The 11,925-nt window shown below is 42.7% G+C and overlaps 2 protein-coding genes across 2 annotated transcripts in view; one reads left to right on the top strand and one right to left on the bottom strand.

Moving 5' to 3' along the window:
* srgap3 (SLIT-ROBO Rho GTPase activating protein 3) overlaps window positions 1-850 on the bottom strand; it is a gene marked incomplete at its 3' end in the record, with an annotated part of 53,628 nt that extends 52,778 nt beyond the window's left edge. The window contains exon 1 of the mRNA XM_080000174.1: window positions 601-850. Coding sequence (XP_079856300.1) covers window positions 601-661 — 61 coding nt within the window. The 5' untranslated portion in view covers window positions 662-850. The remainder of the gene's footprint in view (window positions 1-600) is intronic.
* A 7,238-nt stretch (window positions 851-8,088) lies between these two features.
* Window positions 8,089-11,925, top strand: part of thumpd3 (THUMP domain containing 3) — a 6,298-nt gene continuing 2,461 nt past the window's right edge. The window contains exons 1-4 of the mRNA XM_080000017.1: window positions 8,089-8,132; window positions 8,395-8,660; window positions 10,865-10,942; window positions 11,214-11,663. Coding sequence (XP_079856143.1) covers window positions 8,436-8,660; window positions 10,865-10,942; window positions 11,214-11,663 — 753 coding nt within the window. The 5' untranslated portion in view covers window positions 8,089-8,132; window positions 8,395-8,435. The remainder of the gene's footprint in view (window positions 8,133-8,394; window positions 8,661-10,864; window positions 10,943-11,213; window positions 11,664-11,925) is intronic.

Consider the following 11,925-nt stretch of genomic DNA (forward strand, 5'->3'; position numbering starts at 1 on the left):
GTAAAACAAAACATAGCCATCAACATTTTACCTTAGCTTATGTAATAGCTTCTTTCTGGGGAATTTTAACATCTGCTCACCTCAAAGATCAATAATCACTGCCAATACAATCATTTGAACACATCGAGCCCAATGCAGACACAGGACAGGAATTCAACGGTGGCCACTGTACCTGTGATCTGAAGGATACCAATGTGTGTAACAATGTAACAGAATGTAACAATGTTAAAACAATGTAATCACAATGTAATAACAATGTAATCACAATGTCATAACAATGTAATAACAACGTAACGAATGTAAAAATGTAATAACAATGTAATCACAATGTAATCACAATGTAATCACAATGTAATAACAATGTAACAGAACGTAACAATGTAATCACAATGTAATAACAATGTAACAAAATGTAACAATGTAATCGCAATGTAATAACAATCAAATAACAATGTAACCTCCTAACAGACGCATCTTGGAGGTTGATGACACTCATCATTCATTATGGGAAGCTGCAAGCTGGTTCCCTGTCAGAGACCCTCCGAAAAAGGCTCCTGCGGGGGACAATGAAAAGAAAGGACAACAACACGCACAACCCACCTTTGACTTGGGTCTCGTAGTCCGCAATGATCTCTTTATCCTTCTTGAACCTCGTAGACATCGTTCCTCGTGTCGGGCTGAGACCCTGGATCGGGATCTCGGTGCGCGCGCCGACGATGCGTCCTCCGCTCTCCTTCTTCCCTCCCCGGGGTCCGCGCGATCGGCGAGGACGGGTGTCACCGGGGTCCGACCGGGATGCTCGCGGCGTGGATGTGGAAACAACAAATCACGTCAGAGCATGCTGTCCACCCCCCGCTCTGTTTGCTCTTTAAGAAATCCAACACCCTTCCAAAAAAAAAAGAAGAAGGAGGAAAAGAAGGAAAAGAAGGAAAAGAAGGATTTGAAGGGACTGGATCCAAGTTAAAACTGCAGGATTGTTAGAATGCCACGCTGAAGGCTGTTATCCATCCCAGGAGGAGGACATCAACAGAGCCTGCACACGCACGGTCGCAGACTTTGCAGTGTGCGTGTGTGTGCGTGTGTGTGCGTGCGTGCGTGCGTGCGTGCGTGCGTGCAGTTGGGGGGGTTCTAAAAAATTGCGCTGCAGAGAAACAGGAATTGAAACCAGCGTCACGTGACTCTCCTCCATTGTCAAGCCACACTGCCCCCACCCCCACCCCCACCCTCTCCCCCACCCCCACCCCCACCCCCGCCCTCTCCCCCGCCCCCACCCTCACCCCCGCCCTCTCCCCCACCCCCACCCCCACCCCCGCCCTCTCCCCCGCCCCCACCCTCACCCCCGCCCTCTCCCACGCCCCCGCCCCCACCCTCACCCCCGCCCACGCGAGCGCGCGCTCAGGGCCTGCACAATTTTAAAGTGGTAATCCGTCAAATGATTCTGTTAAAAAAAAAAACGCAAAAAAAACATATTTGACGCTTTCACCGACCAAGCCTTTTCTCAGAAACAGACATTCGACGTGCTGCGCGACGCACGTGCTCCTCTACGCGCCGCTTCCTTTGTTTGGTGGCGGGGTCCGCCGCCCTTCCGGGACAGAGCGCCAGGGTTGGACACACGCACGGGACGCCAAAGGCTGCCGCGGTGAACGTGGTGAGGGAGTGTTGCTCGTTGTGGTCGGTAAACTGGCGATGCCGATGAGCGTTCTCAAAAAAGAACGGCGCCCTCATCAGCAAATCAGTTGGTCAGAAGACGGCAAACCTGAGAGAAATTAATTTCACAATCTTAAAGCCAAAGCGATGCCCGCTCGGTTTTACGGCTCATTTTTAGACGTGTACTTGATAAAAAAAAAACCAACTGATTGGTTTTTGAATTGAATTACAACCCTGTGTCCCTTTATCTGTACAACGAGCGACGTTTCCTGTAGCTGGAAATACGTTTAGGTTTAGGGGGGGATGGTAGCTCAGGCGGTAGAGCTGGTGGTCTAGTGATCTAAAGGTTGCTGGTTGGATCCCAGGCTCCTCCTGCTAGCATGCTGTAGTGTCCTTGAGCAAGACACTTAACCCCTAATTGCTCGGTGTTTGAACAGTTGTAAGTCGCTTTGGATAAAAGCGTCTGCTAAATGACTAAATGTAAATGTAATGTTTAGGTCTAATTGTGTTTTACAAGCTACGCGGCACAACTTAATAATATCAAAATACCAGGAGGGCTTTGTAAGATTTTACCAGCAATATTGTTAAGTATGGCTGACAAAATCAAAAACACTCTGAAGATGTGATTTCAATACCTCTACATGACGATACGGTTTACCTACTAGGTTAGATAATACCTCTGTGATGAAAAGACCGCTCTGGATTTTATTTTCAACATGTGAGTAATATGGGTCACCTTCCGCAGACATGTCGGAATGAATCCCCCTTGTCTCTCTCCTGAGAAACGTGTCTATATAAGAACAATAATATTTATTGTAACTTGGGAATATACAGTATGCATAGAAGTGTTCGCCGGCCCTGTCAGAACGGTGGGTGGGTTTTGTTTTTTCTGTCACTTCACCTTCTCTGTAGCAGAACACACTGCTGACTCATAACGACCTGACAGTAAGTAAGTAACTTTATTTATACAGCACCTTTCAATAAAAAAAGAAATAATTAGAAATAGAATATCACACAAAGACAAGCTTAAACAAATGGGTCCTAAGCTGCTTTTTAAAGGTGACCACAGCGTCTACAGATCTTGAGCGGTGACAGTCGGTGTCACATGAGACCTTTTGGAGATCCAGCAGCATTTATGACTACTTGTATCTAAGCCATCCAGGGATGATTTGCCGAGGCGGACGAAAAGCGAGTTACACTGGTCAAGACGGGACCACATAAAGAAAGCGTGAATTAACATTTCCATCAAGAGCGAGTCAGATACTTGATATGTTGGTCCAGAGTCAGAGCCTGGTCCATAGTGACACCTAGATTTACTTACAGAGGATTTCATCAACCAGGTAAGAGACCCAAGACCATCCCTGAGCTTAGGGGCAGAACTGGGAGGGGCAGAGATAAGGATCAGGCTGATTTGTCTGCATTTAGCTGTAAGAAATGATCTGCCATCCCGTTTTGTATTGTGTTTAGGCAATAATTTAAAACTGACAAAATAGGACTGAGGACCGAACCTTGGGGCATACAGCGTTCAGGGCGAGGAGGCGAAGACGCCAACAGGAAACTGCCAAACTGCTCTCAGAGAGGCCGGAGGAGAACCACCGCAGGGGCTGACCCGGAGATACCCGCCCACTGTTCAAGCCTCTTGACCAAGGGACGGCGGTCCACGCTATCAAAAGCCGCACTGAGAACCAACGGCACCGACGCCGAACGTTCTCCTGCGTCACCGCGCATCACGATATCGTTTGAGATTCTGAGAAGAGCCGTTCCTGTCGAGTGGACTGAGAGGCCGGACCGAAACCTATCAAGGATACAGTGTTGAGCTCCTCTGTCACGCTTTTGAGCTGCTTAGCAACCACTTTCACGAAAATCTGTTGAGAATTGGTTGAGAACAGCAACGACCAATAGAGCCAATGACGTTCTTGAACAGAGATGTTGGTGAGATAGGAATCTGCATGCTGGAAAATCTCACTGTGCCCAATTTCCTTTCATGAGAGATGCATCTATTTTTATTTTTTTACTGGTTTCTAGCATTTTATCATCACTCAAATCAAATGATGTACTTCACAATAAGAATTCTGTTCACGTGGGATAAATCTGCATTCTCTGTGGCAGGTGCAGAAATTGTGCAAACGTTAAAAACGTTTGTTTACAGTAAGAAATAGCTGCGAAGGGGCTCATCGGCTACCTATACGGCACATCAGAGTACGTCATTAAATGAGATGTTTACCAGTTAATCTCAGTGGTAAGGAGGGAAGATGCTCTCTGAAATACCTTAAAAACCTTCCCAAAAAACAGATTTCTTGCCTTGTATTGCTGTATGCGGCATGAAATGAGGAAAAAGAGTATTTGGTATTTTTTCCTTCTTGATCCCTCCCTCCCTCGCATAGTGTCTAGTGTACCTTTTTAGCCCCAATAAGGGGGGTTTATGTTTCATTAACTTACTTATGTATGGTTATTTAAGAGGCATACTGTATGTCAGGAAATGGTGTTTGAAGAGTAGAGGAATGTTCATGGGGGGAACATTATGTTGCAGTGCTCCACCAGTTGGCCAGACTGACATCTGGAGGGATTCAGGTTTTTTTTCTTTTTTTTTTTTTTGTTTACTCTGGAGAAGTCAGCACAACTAGCTCTCAATTGCCCCTTTCACCCCTTCTCTCTCATCAGACGTCTCAGAGGGGAAGCATGGGAAACTATGACTTCACTGTTTTTTAGGCACAAAGATCCATTGTGGGATTCCTTTACAATTCTTCTCTAAGGAACAGGAGCGTGGAGCCTCTTCGGTCTCAATACCAAACTGTAGCACAAATGAAGGAATGTGACCTGGGAGACAGTCTGGACTAGGGGACAGAAATATATAATTATGTGTGACTGAAAAAGGTTTGAGACGCTGGAGAAAAATAGAACACTTATAAGAGGAAAAATCTATTTTCAATCTATTTTCATAATCAGCCTCCCTTTTGTTCTACAGAGGCACATGGAACATATGAGGACAGCCTTGGAGACATTATTTTCACATGTCTTCTACAACCTTTTTTCAAAGCACTGTATCTGGTGATTGGTACAATAGACACAGATAATGCGCAGATCTTGGTATGTTAAAAAATACACTTGGAAAATTTTTACAAAACAATCCTTCAACAGCCCATTTTGGTAATTCCCCTAACCCACAACTTTGTGTTTTTTTTTTTTTCTGGAAGTATAATTTCTTTCCAAGTGGACCAATAGTAATGGTATTAACTTAAACTATGGCGGCTTAACTGTTGTGGTGCTAAATCTCCCAGTGCATTTTAATGCACAAGGTGTTGCAAACTGGCTGACTGGTGGAACACATTTGCAAAATCTAAAATTCAAGTGCTATTGTTGACCGAAGCACATCTGTAATTATGTCTTGGGAAATATGGATTGTTCCACTGTGCAGGTTATTAAGCACTGTTTCCAACTCAAGTATCCCATGACTCTGCCTTCACTCGTCTGGAAAGATAAGTGGAAATGTCAGCAGTGTGCCACTGCAGGCTGAGCAGAGTTCTGATAACTTGCTGTGCACAGCTTCACTAACCCTTTGTATAAACTTTCATCATTTTACAGTGCTTGATCCTAATATTTACATAATCCAATAAATAATCACAGTACATAATTGCGACAGAGCTATCTTAATACCTCAAGTTAGACAAATTGTATAACCTCTGCAGAGCAAATAATACCACTCTGAGAGAGAATCTGGGGAGTGTTTATACCGACATCAAAATTAACTCCACCCTTCGAGGAAGAAAAAAAAATTCCTTGATCACAATACATGGGTTTGCTCAGGTTCTCCAGTTAAGGCAGGGGCCTCAAACTACAGGCCCAGGGGGGCAAATCTGGCCCACTAATGTGCAGGAGATAAACAAAACAAAACATAAAAACACAAAACAAAGGCCAGCTTTCCCTTGAAGTTCAACGCGGCCCACTAGGAGAAGACAACCTGGCCGGTGGCCCCCAGGCCATTTGAGTTTGAGACCACCGGGTTAAGGAGAATCAAACACCTGGTTTTATCCGCAGGGTGGGAGACGGGTTGGTCTGTCTACGCTCTCTGGACAGTTCCCCAGAGGGCTGGAAACCAGGAGGTTAGCTAGACCACGCAATGGTCTAGCTATTGTGTGCATTTTCGCTGTAGATAAGCCGGAAACCTATTTCCCACAAACAGCCACGACTTGATCGAATCAAAACAAACAAAGTTTCCAAAAGGATTCAGTGGACTGAAGTTGTCTGAACATTGTTGAACTGACTAGGATGCATGAGCAGCACCTGTTGCGTGGGCCGCACCCTTCCCCGACATTACCACCCACACACCGATCCTTCACACTTCAGACTGACTAATCAGTCAGAGAAAATACCAACAAGTTCCCAAAGGTCCAAAGCATTCGCAGCAAACACAAATCAGACACTTATCTCACACAGCACTGGATATATAACCATGTTATTTTGTGTGATAATAGTTTTTTGGGGTTGTTTGTCGGTTTGTTTTAACAGCCTATATACTATAAATTACACTTTGATGACCAAGATGATATGATAGTATGAATCATTTCATTTGCTTGCCTTTTAAAAAGAGAGAGTTGGTCTACAATTTAAGTTGTCCATCTGGAGCCAACCCAGATGGGCTGTCAGTAAGAAATACTGATTTATATATCTGCCAGTGACAGTAGTGTCATTAATGATTAATGGTAAATTGAGTTGAGAGGGGCTGCTATGCAAATGTATTGATGATCCTAGAAATCAGTAGAAGGCAATTTGTTCTTTCATGATAACTTTGTGAATAAAGGTTTACAAACTGTTTGTTGATCCACCACAAGAAGGTTCATCAAATGCCCCAAATAAAACTATTACTAATTATTATTATTTATGAAGTAATAATACCTTTTATTGTTGTTGTTGTTGTTGTTGTTGTTGTTGTTCTTAATAATAATAATAATAATAATAATAATAATAATAATAACAATAATAATAATAAGTCAGTAGTCTATAGATGTCATGGTTCTGCTGCACTCAGAGACAAGATGAATAAAATGTGTGTTCGGGGCAGACTTCCAAGTTTGATCCAGATCGGCCCATCATTTTGGAATAATATAATATAATAATAACAATTACATATTACAAGGAACATGTATTTATTTTGTATGTGTTTTGATATATTTTGTTCTTTTTGTTTTTGTTGGGTTTGCCTCCAGATTTATTAAAATTTCAACAGAAATGTGTAGCACACTACACATAATCTATTTAATTACAGTATATATGCTCTACAACTGAAGTAAATGACCTTAGTTTATTTATTCATAGGTTTATAAAATTCATTATTATTGTGAAGTCAGTTTTCTGTTGATTAACAAAGTTCCCCGAAATAAACTAATAATCATGATAAATAATCGTGATCACAATATTGACTAAAATAATCGTGATTATCATTTAAGTCATAATCATCCAGCCCTCCTTCAGAATGATAACCACCATTAGTTGTGGTGTAGGAAACCCACCCACAGCCATAAACACCGTCCGATCATAGAATGACACTGTAACAAGGCCAGAACAAATGAACTTCTGCAGTCACAACACACCAAAGAGAACAAAGAGCCACTGCAAATACGAATACGAAGGGCCGACTACCCTGGACCATTGGCATTAATGCCTGCAGCTGTATTTATTATTATTATTATTATTATTATTATTATTATTATTTATTATTATTATTATTTATTATTATTATTATTATTAGTAGTAGTAGCATTACTAGTAGTAGTAGTAGTAGTATTAGTATTATAATTTGTATTATTATAATTTGTATTATTATCAATATCAATATATTATTATTATTATTATTATTACTATCATCATCATTATTATTATTATTATTATTATTATTATTATTATTATTATATATTTTTAATAATAATAATTATAATAATAATAATTATTATTATTATTATTTGTTATTTATTACTATTATTATATAATTGTATTATTACTATTATCATTATTATCATTTTTATTATTAATTATTATTATTATTATATATGTTTAATAATAATAATAATAATAATAACAATAATAATAATAATAATAATAATTATTATTATTATATAATAATAATAATAATTATTATTATTATATAATTGTATTATTACTATTATCATTATTATAAATAAATAAATAATAATAATAATAATTATTATTATTATATAATTGTATTATTACTATTATCAATAGTATAAAAAATAATAATAATTATTATTATTATTATTTATTTTATTTGTATTAGGCGCTATTGATTATCATCGGCGGCGTGTCGGCTTGAAACGTTGCACTTCGTCGCCCTCGTCGGTTATCTTCGGTAAACGCAAACCCGGAAGTAAAAATCCCACCGCGTCACCCACCGGCGGCGGCCTCGTGTCCGCGGCGCCGGCGCAGTGAGATCGCTACCGACCGGAGGCAGATCGACGCCTGCAGCCCAAGCGGTGGGCACCGTGGAACCGTGGCCGTCTGTTCCTTCGTCGTAAGAGGGTTCAACGTAGTTTCGCCTCTCAAACGAACGGCGTTTAGCCTTTAAACGCAGACACGGGCTAGCAATGAGAACTGTTGAACGTGTTGTCGTCAACTTGGGTTCGCGGCGGTGTTTGGATCGGCGTAGTCCCTCAACCCGCATCCACCCGTTTACTCACTGATTCATCCACCCGTCCATTCATTTGACATTGAAATGCCACTGGTGTCTTTCCGCAGACGCCACGAACAGCCCGCCCGCTAGAACCTCCCCCCGCAACATGGAGCCTCCGGGAGACGGCGGCGACGCGCGGCCGTGCGGAGACGCGGACCCGTGCGAGACGCCCCGCGGCTCCGTCATCGCGGCCACGGTCGGGGCCACGGTGCCGACCGGGTTCGAGCACACGGCGGCGGAGGAGGTGAAGGAGAAAATCGGGGTGGAGGCGCGGATCAGCAGGGATCGCGGCCGCATATACTTTGAGATGAACTCTGACAAGCTGCACCAGGTAATCTGTCAGATCAAGTTCTGTTGTTTCTAGACACTTTCAAGATGGGACTGATGGTTGTATTTAGTTTTTTCTATGACCATTGGAACCCACCTTGCCGAGGCCAAAAAAATGGGCTTTAAATGGATCGGTCCTACACACTTAAGTCACGAATCCACGCATCAGATGATCACAGATCTGCCTGCCGATGCCCTCTCCACGGGCGGGTGCCCTGAGCCCCCTACCTGTATATAGTGCCGCTCAGCTCGTGTTCTTCAGCGTTTGGAGATTTTAGAAGATGGTGGGTAGGGAGAAATGGGTCAAGAAGAATGACAGAGAGGAGCTGATTAAGGCCTCTTTTGTGCATTGGCGGCCTCTTGGGTTCAGGCCTCATGCCGGCAAACAGCGTTTCCATCATTTGGTGGGGTGAGGACAGGGGTTCATGGGAGTGTTGAAGACCTGACGGTATGTACAACGATGACATGGATGACCATGGATGGCCGTGTCCTTCTAATCAAATGGATGACTCCTAATCTTGTCATTCAGCTCATTCTGTCCTCGGAGTGAGTCCAGTTTTCAGACCTGCCCCTGTTCACCTGAGAATGTGGTTAATACCTTGACGTGTGTTATGTGTACACATCACCCTGGGTGAAGTGTGTTTCTGTTGATATTGGCCGAGGAGATTCTTACATCACGGGGCAAGGCCCATGGGATGGTATATGATCCGTCTGTGATGACAGGAGAATGACAGGCTGGCACACACTGGCCTTAATCTTTTGTTGTTTTTATTCAGTATAGGGGAGTGTGCTGCAGTCCTTCATGTGCTAGCAATTAGTGATTCATTGGCTCTACCTTTAAGCCATTAGAGGCTTAAGGGGCAAAGCTTATTTGAAATATAACATAATTTATGTCACCGTTACATGACCATACATGGAACCCCTTGAGAACTCTCTCTGCTGTACCGGGACTGAAGAAGCGTTGAGCGCCGAACGGCCTGATCTAAATGTAGGCCCCAATCTAAAGGCATCACATGGCTGGAGAGGGCATCCATGCACTCACCTGTGATTGGCTTATTCGTGCATTCAATTTTCCAGAGCTGCCATGCATGGTGCAGAGCATGGTGCTGGGATGAAGCTGATTGTCATGTAACTCTAGACTTAGTGACTCTGTTTTGCTGAGTGTCTGTGTGCTGGTTAGTACACTGGTAGGAAAGAATCGAATAGCACAGCACAGGAATTGAGGCCATTTCAAATCTCATGAAGAGTACAATAGTACGATAGTAACGCTACGGCTGCTTCCGTTACTATGAAAGAAACACAACGACTATTGAGATACTACAGTTTAAAAAGGAAAACATGTGCTTTTCATAACCACGTTGTTTTCAAGACCTAATTCGTCCAGTAAAACATAATTTTTGTTATTTCACCTTTCTTTATTTCTCTGGGATACATTGAGGGTTGAACCTTAATTTTCAATGATGCCGAGATCACACTAGGCAGAAAAAAACACAAATAACTAAATAAAAAAACTAAAATAAGTCAAGACACAAACACCAACATTGGTTAAAACAATTCATAGTTAAAACAATTACATTCTAAAACAACACAATTTGTAAGCATATTTCTAAAATGTCCCAATGGTATCAAGGAATTAATATTTAAAGTGCATTGTAGGTTATTCCATGAGTGGAGCACAACATTTAAAAGCATTCTTTCCGAGTTGGGAGTTGACCCACGGAACATGGAGTGTAATCCAGTCCTGAAAGCGCGTTTGATAAGCTTCTACATTGAGGTGTAGTAGTGTAGTAATGCCGATTGGTAATTCTCTTCAGAGTACTCTGTAAATAAACATATACCAGTGTTGAGCTCGTCTCGCAAAGAGAGAGGGCCAGCCAATGTTTTCAAAGAGTACAGTGATGGGTACTGTAGGCATCAGCAGTAATAAATCTAAGCAGAGTGATACAGCGTCTAAGGGCTGAAGGGTGGCAACAGCAGGATGTCTGCAGTATGTATTACATCACCAGAATCCAAGACGGAATGTAATACAGTTTCAACAATTATTTTTCTGCTAAACATGGAAAAGCAGATTCTATTTCGATAAAAAACAGTTGAAAGATGTTTTAAGAGAAGTTGCCTTTACTGCAGTCTTTGTGGTGTGTGGAATCTTTTACGTTTGTCTTTCTCCTTGTGTAGTGATGGAGCCTTTTTTTCCTCCCCCATTTCCAGGTCCATCTTCTGCGATCCGTGGACAATCTGTTTGTTGTGGTTGAAGAGTATGAGCACTACCAATTCAAAGAATCCAAGGTAAAAGCTGCACTTCTACACAGCGTTACACCAAGCCTTCCCTGGGCTGTTGAAGCTCTTATTGTTTTTGTTGTTCTGCTCATGAAGACAAATGATCCTGAATTGAGCTGGGATGTGGCACAAAAGTTTCCCTCTGCCAACCTTTTATCTGTCTCTATCTATCTATCTATCCATCTATCTATCTATTTATTTATTTATTGATTTATTTTGAAACCCTGTGTCAATAAACACAGTACTGTGAGGTTTAAGAATGTCAGACTCTGTTTGACAGGAGGATGCATTGATAGACCTGCAGCAGCTCGCTTCTAAACTCCCCTGGACCGACGCACTGGAGGTCTGGAGACTGAACAACTCCCTGAAAAAGAGAAGAGGCCGTCGAAGAGGGGGCAACGGGACAAAGGGGAAACCTAGCAGCCAGGTTGCTGATGCTGTGAATGCTGTGGCGGAGCAGCGGGAGCTTCAGCAGGAAGTGGCGGAGCTGCAGCAGCTGCAGGAGCTGCACCTGTCGACCGAAGGCCGCCCCGAGGAGCAGGACGCCCCGGACGTGGATGCCGGCTCCGCGGAGGCTCGTCCCGAGTCCAAGCTCCTCAAGTTCAGAGTCACGTGCAACCGGGCCGGGGACAAACATAGCTTCTCCTCCAACGAGGCTGCCCGGGACTTTGGTGGCGCTGTGCAGGATTTCTTCCAGTGGAAAGCGGACATGACCAAATTTGACATTGAGGTAGGCGTCGACTACTTCCAGACGGTGCATCGGCCAAAGTAAACTCCGTTGCTGACGTGCTTCTCAAGATTTATATGAAGGCGTGCCTGAGTGGTTGCTGCCAGGTCGAATGAAGGAGAGAATAATATTTTTGCTGATCGTATTTTCATTGAAAATAAAAAGATGTGGTGTAGTTAATGGTAACACATTTTGTTTTCAAAATATGTGGCGAATCAAAGGTTGATTTATGTCATAAAAAATACCTTTTTTGGTCATTGGGGGA

Source organism: Zeus faber (assembly GCF_960531495.2).
Source record: "Zeus faber genome assembly, chromosome: 5".
Lineage (NCBI taxonomy): Eukaryota > Metazoa > Chordata > Actinopteri > Zeiformes > Zeidae > Zeus > Zeus faber.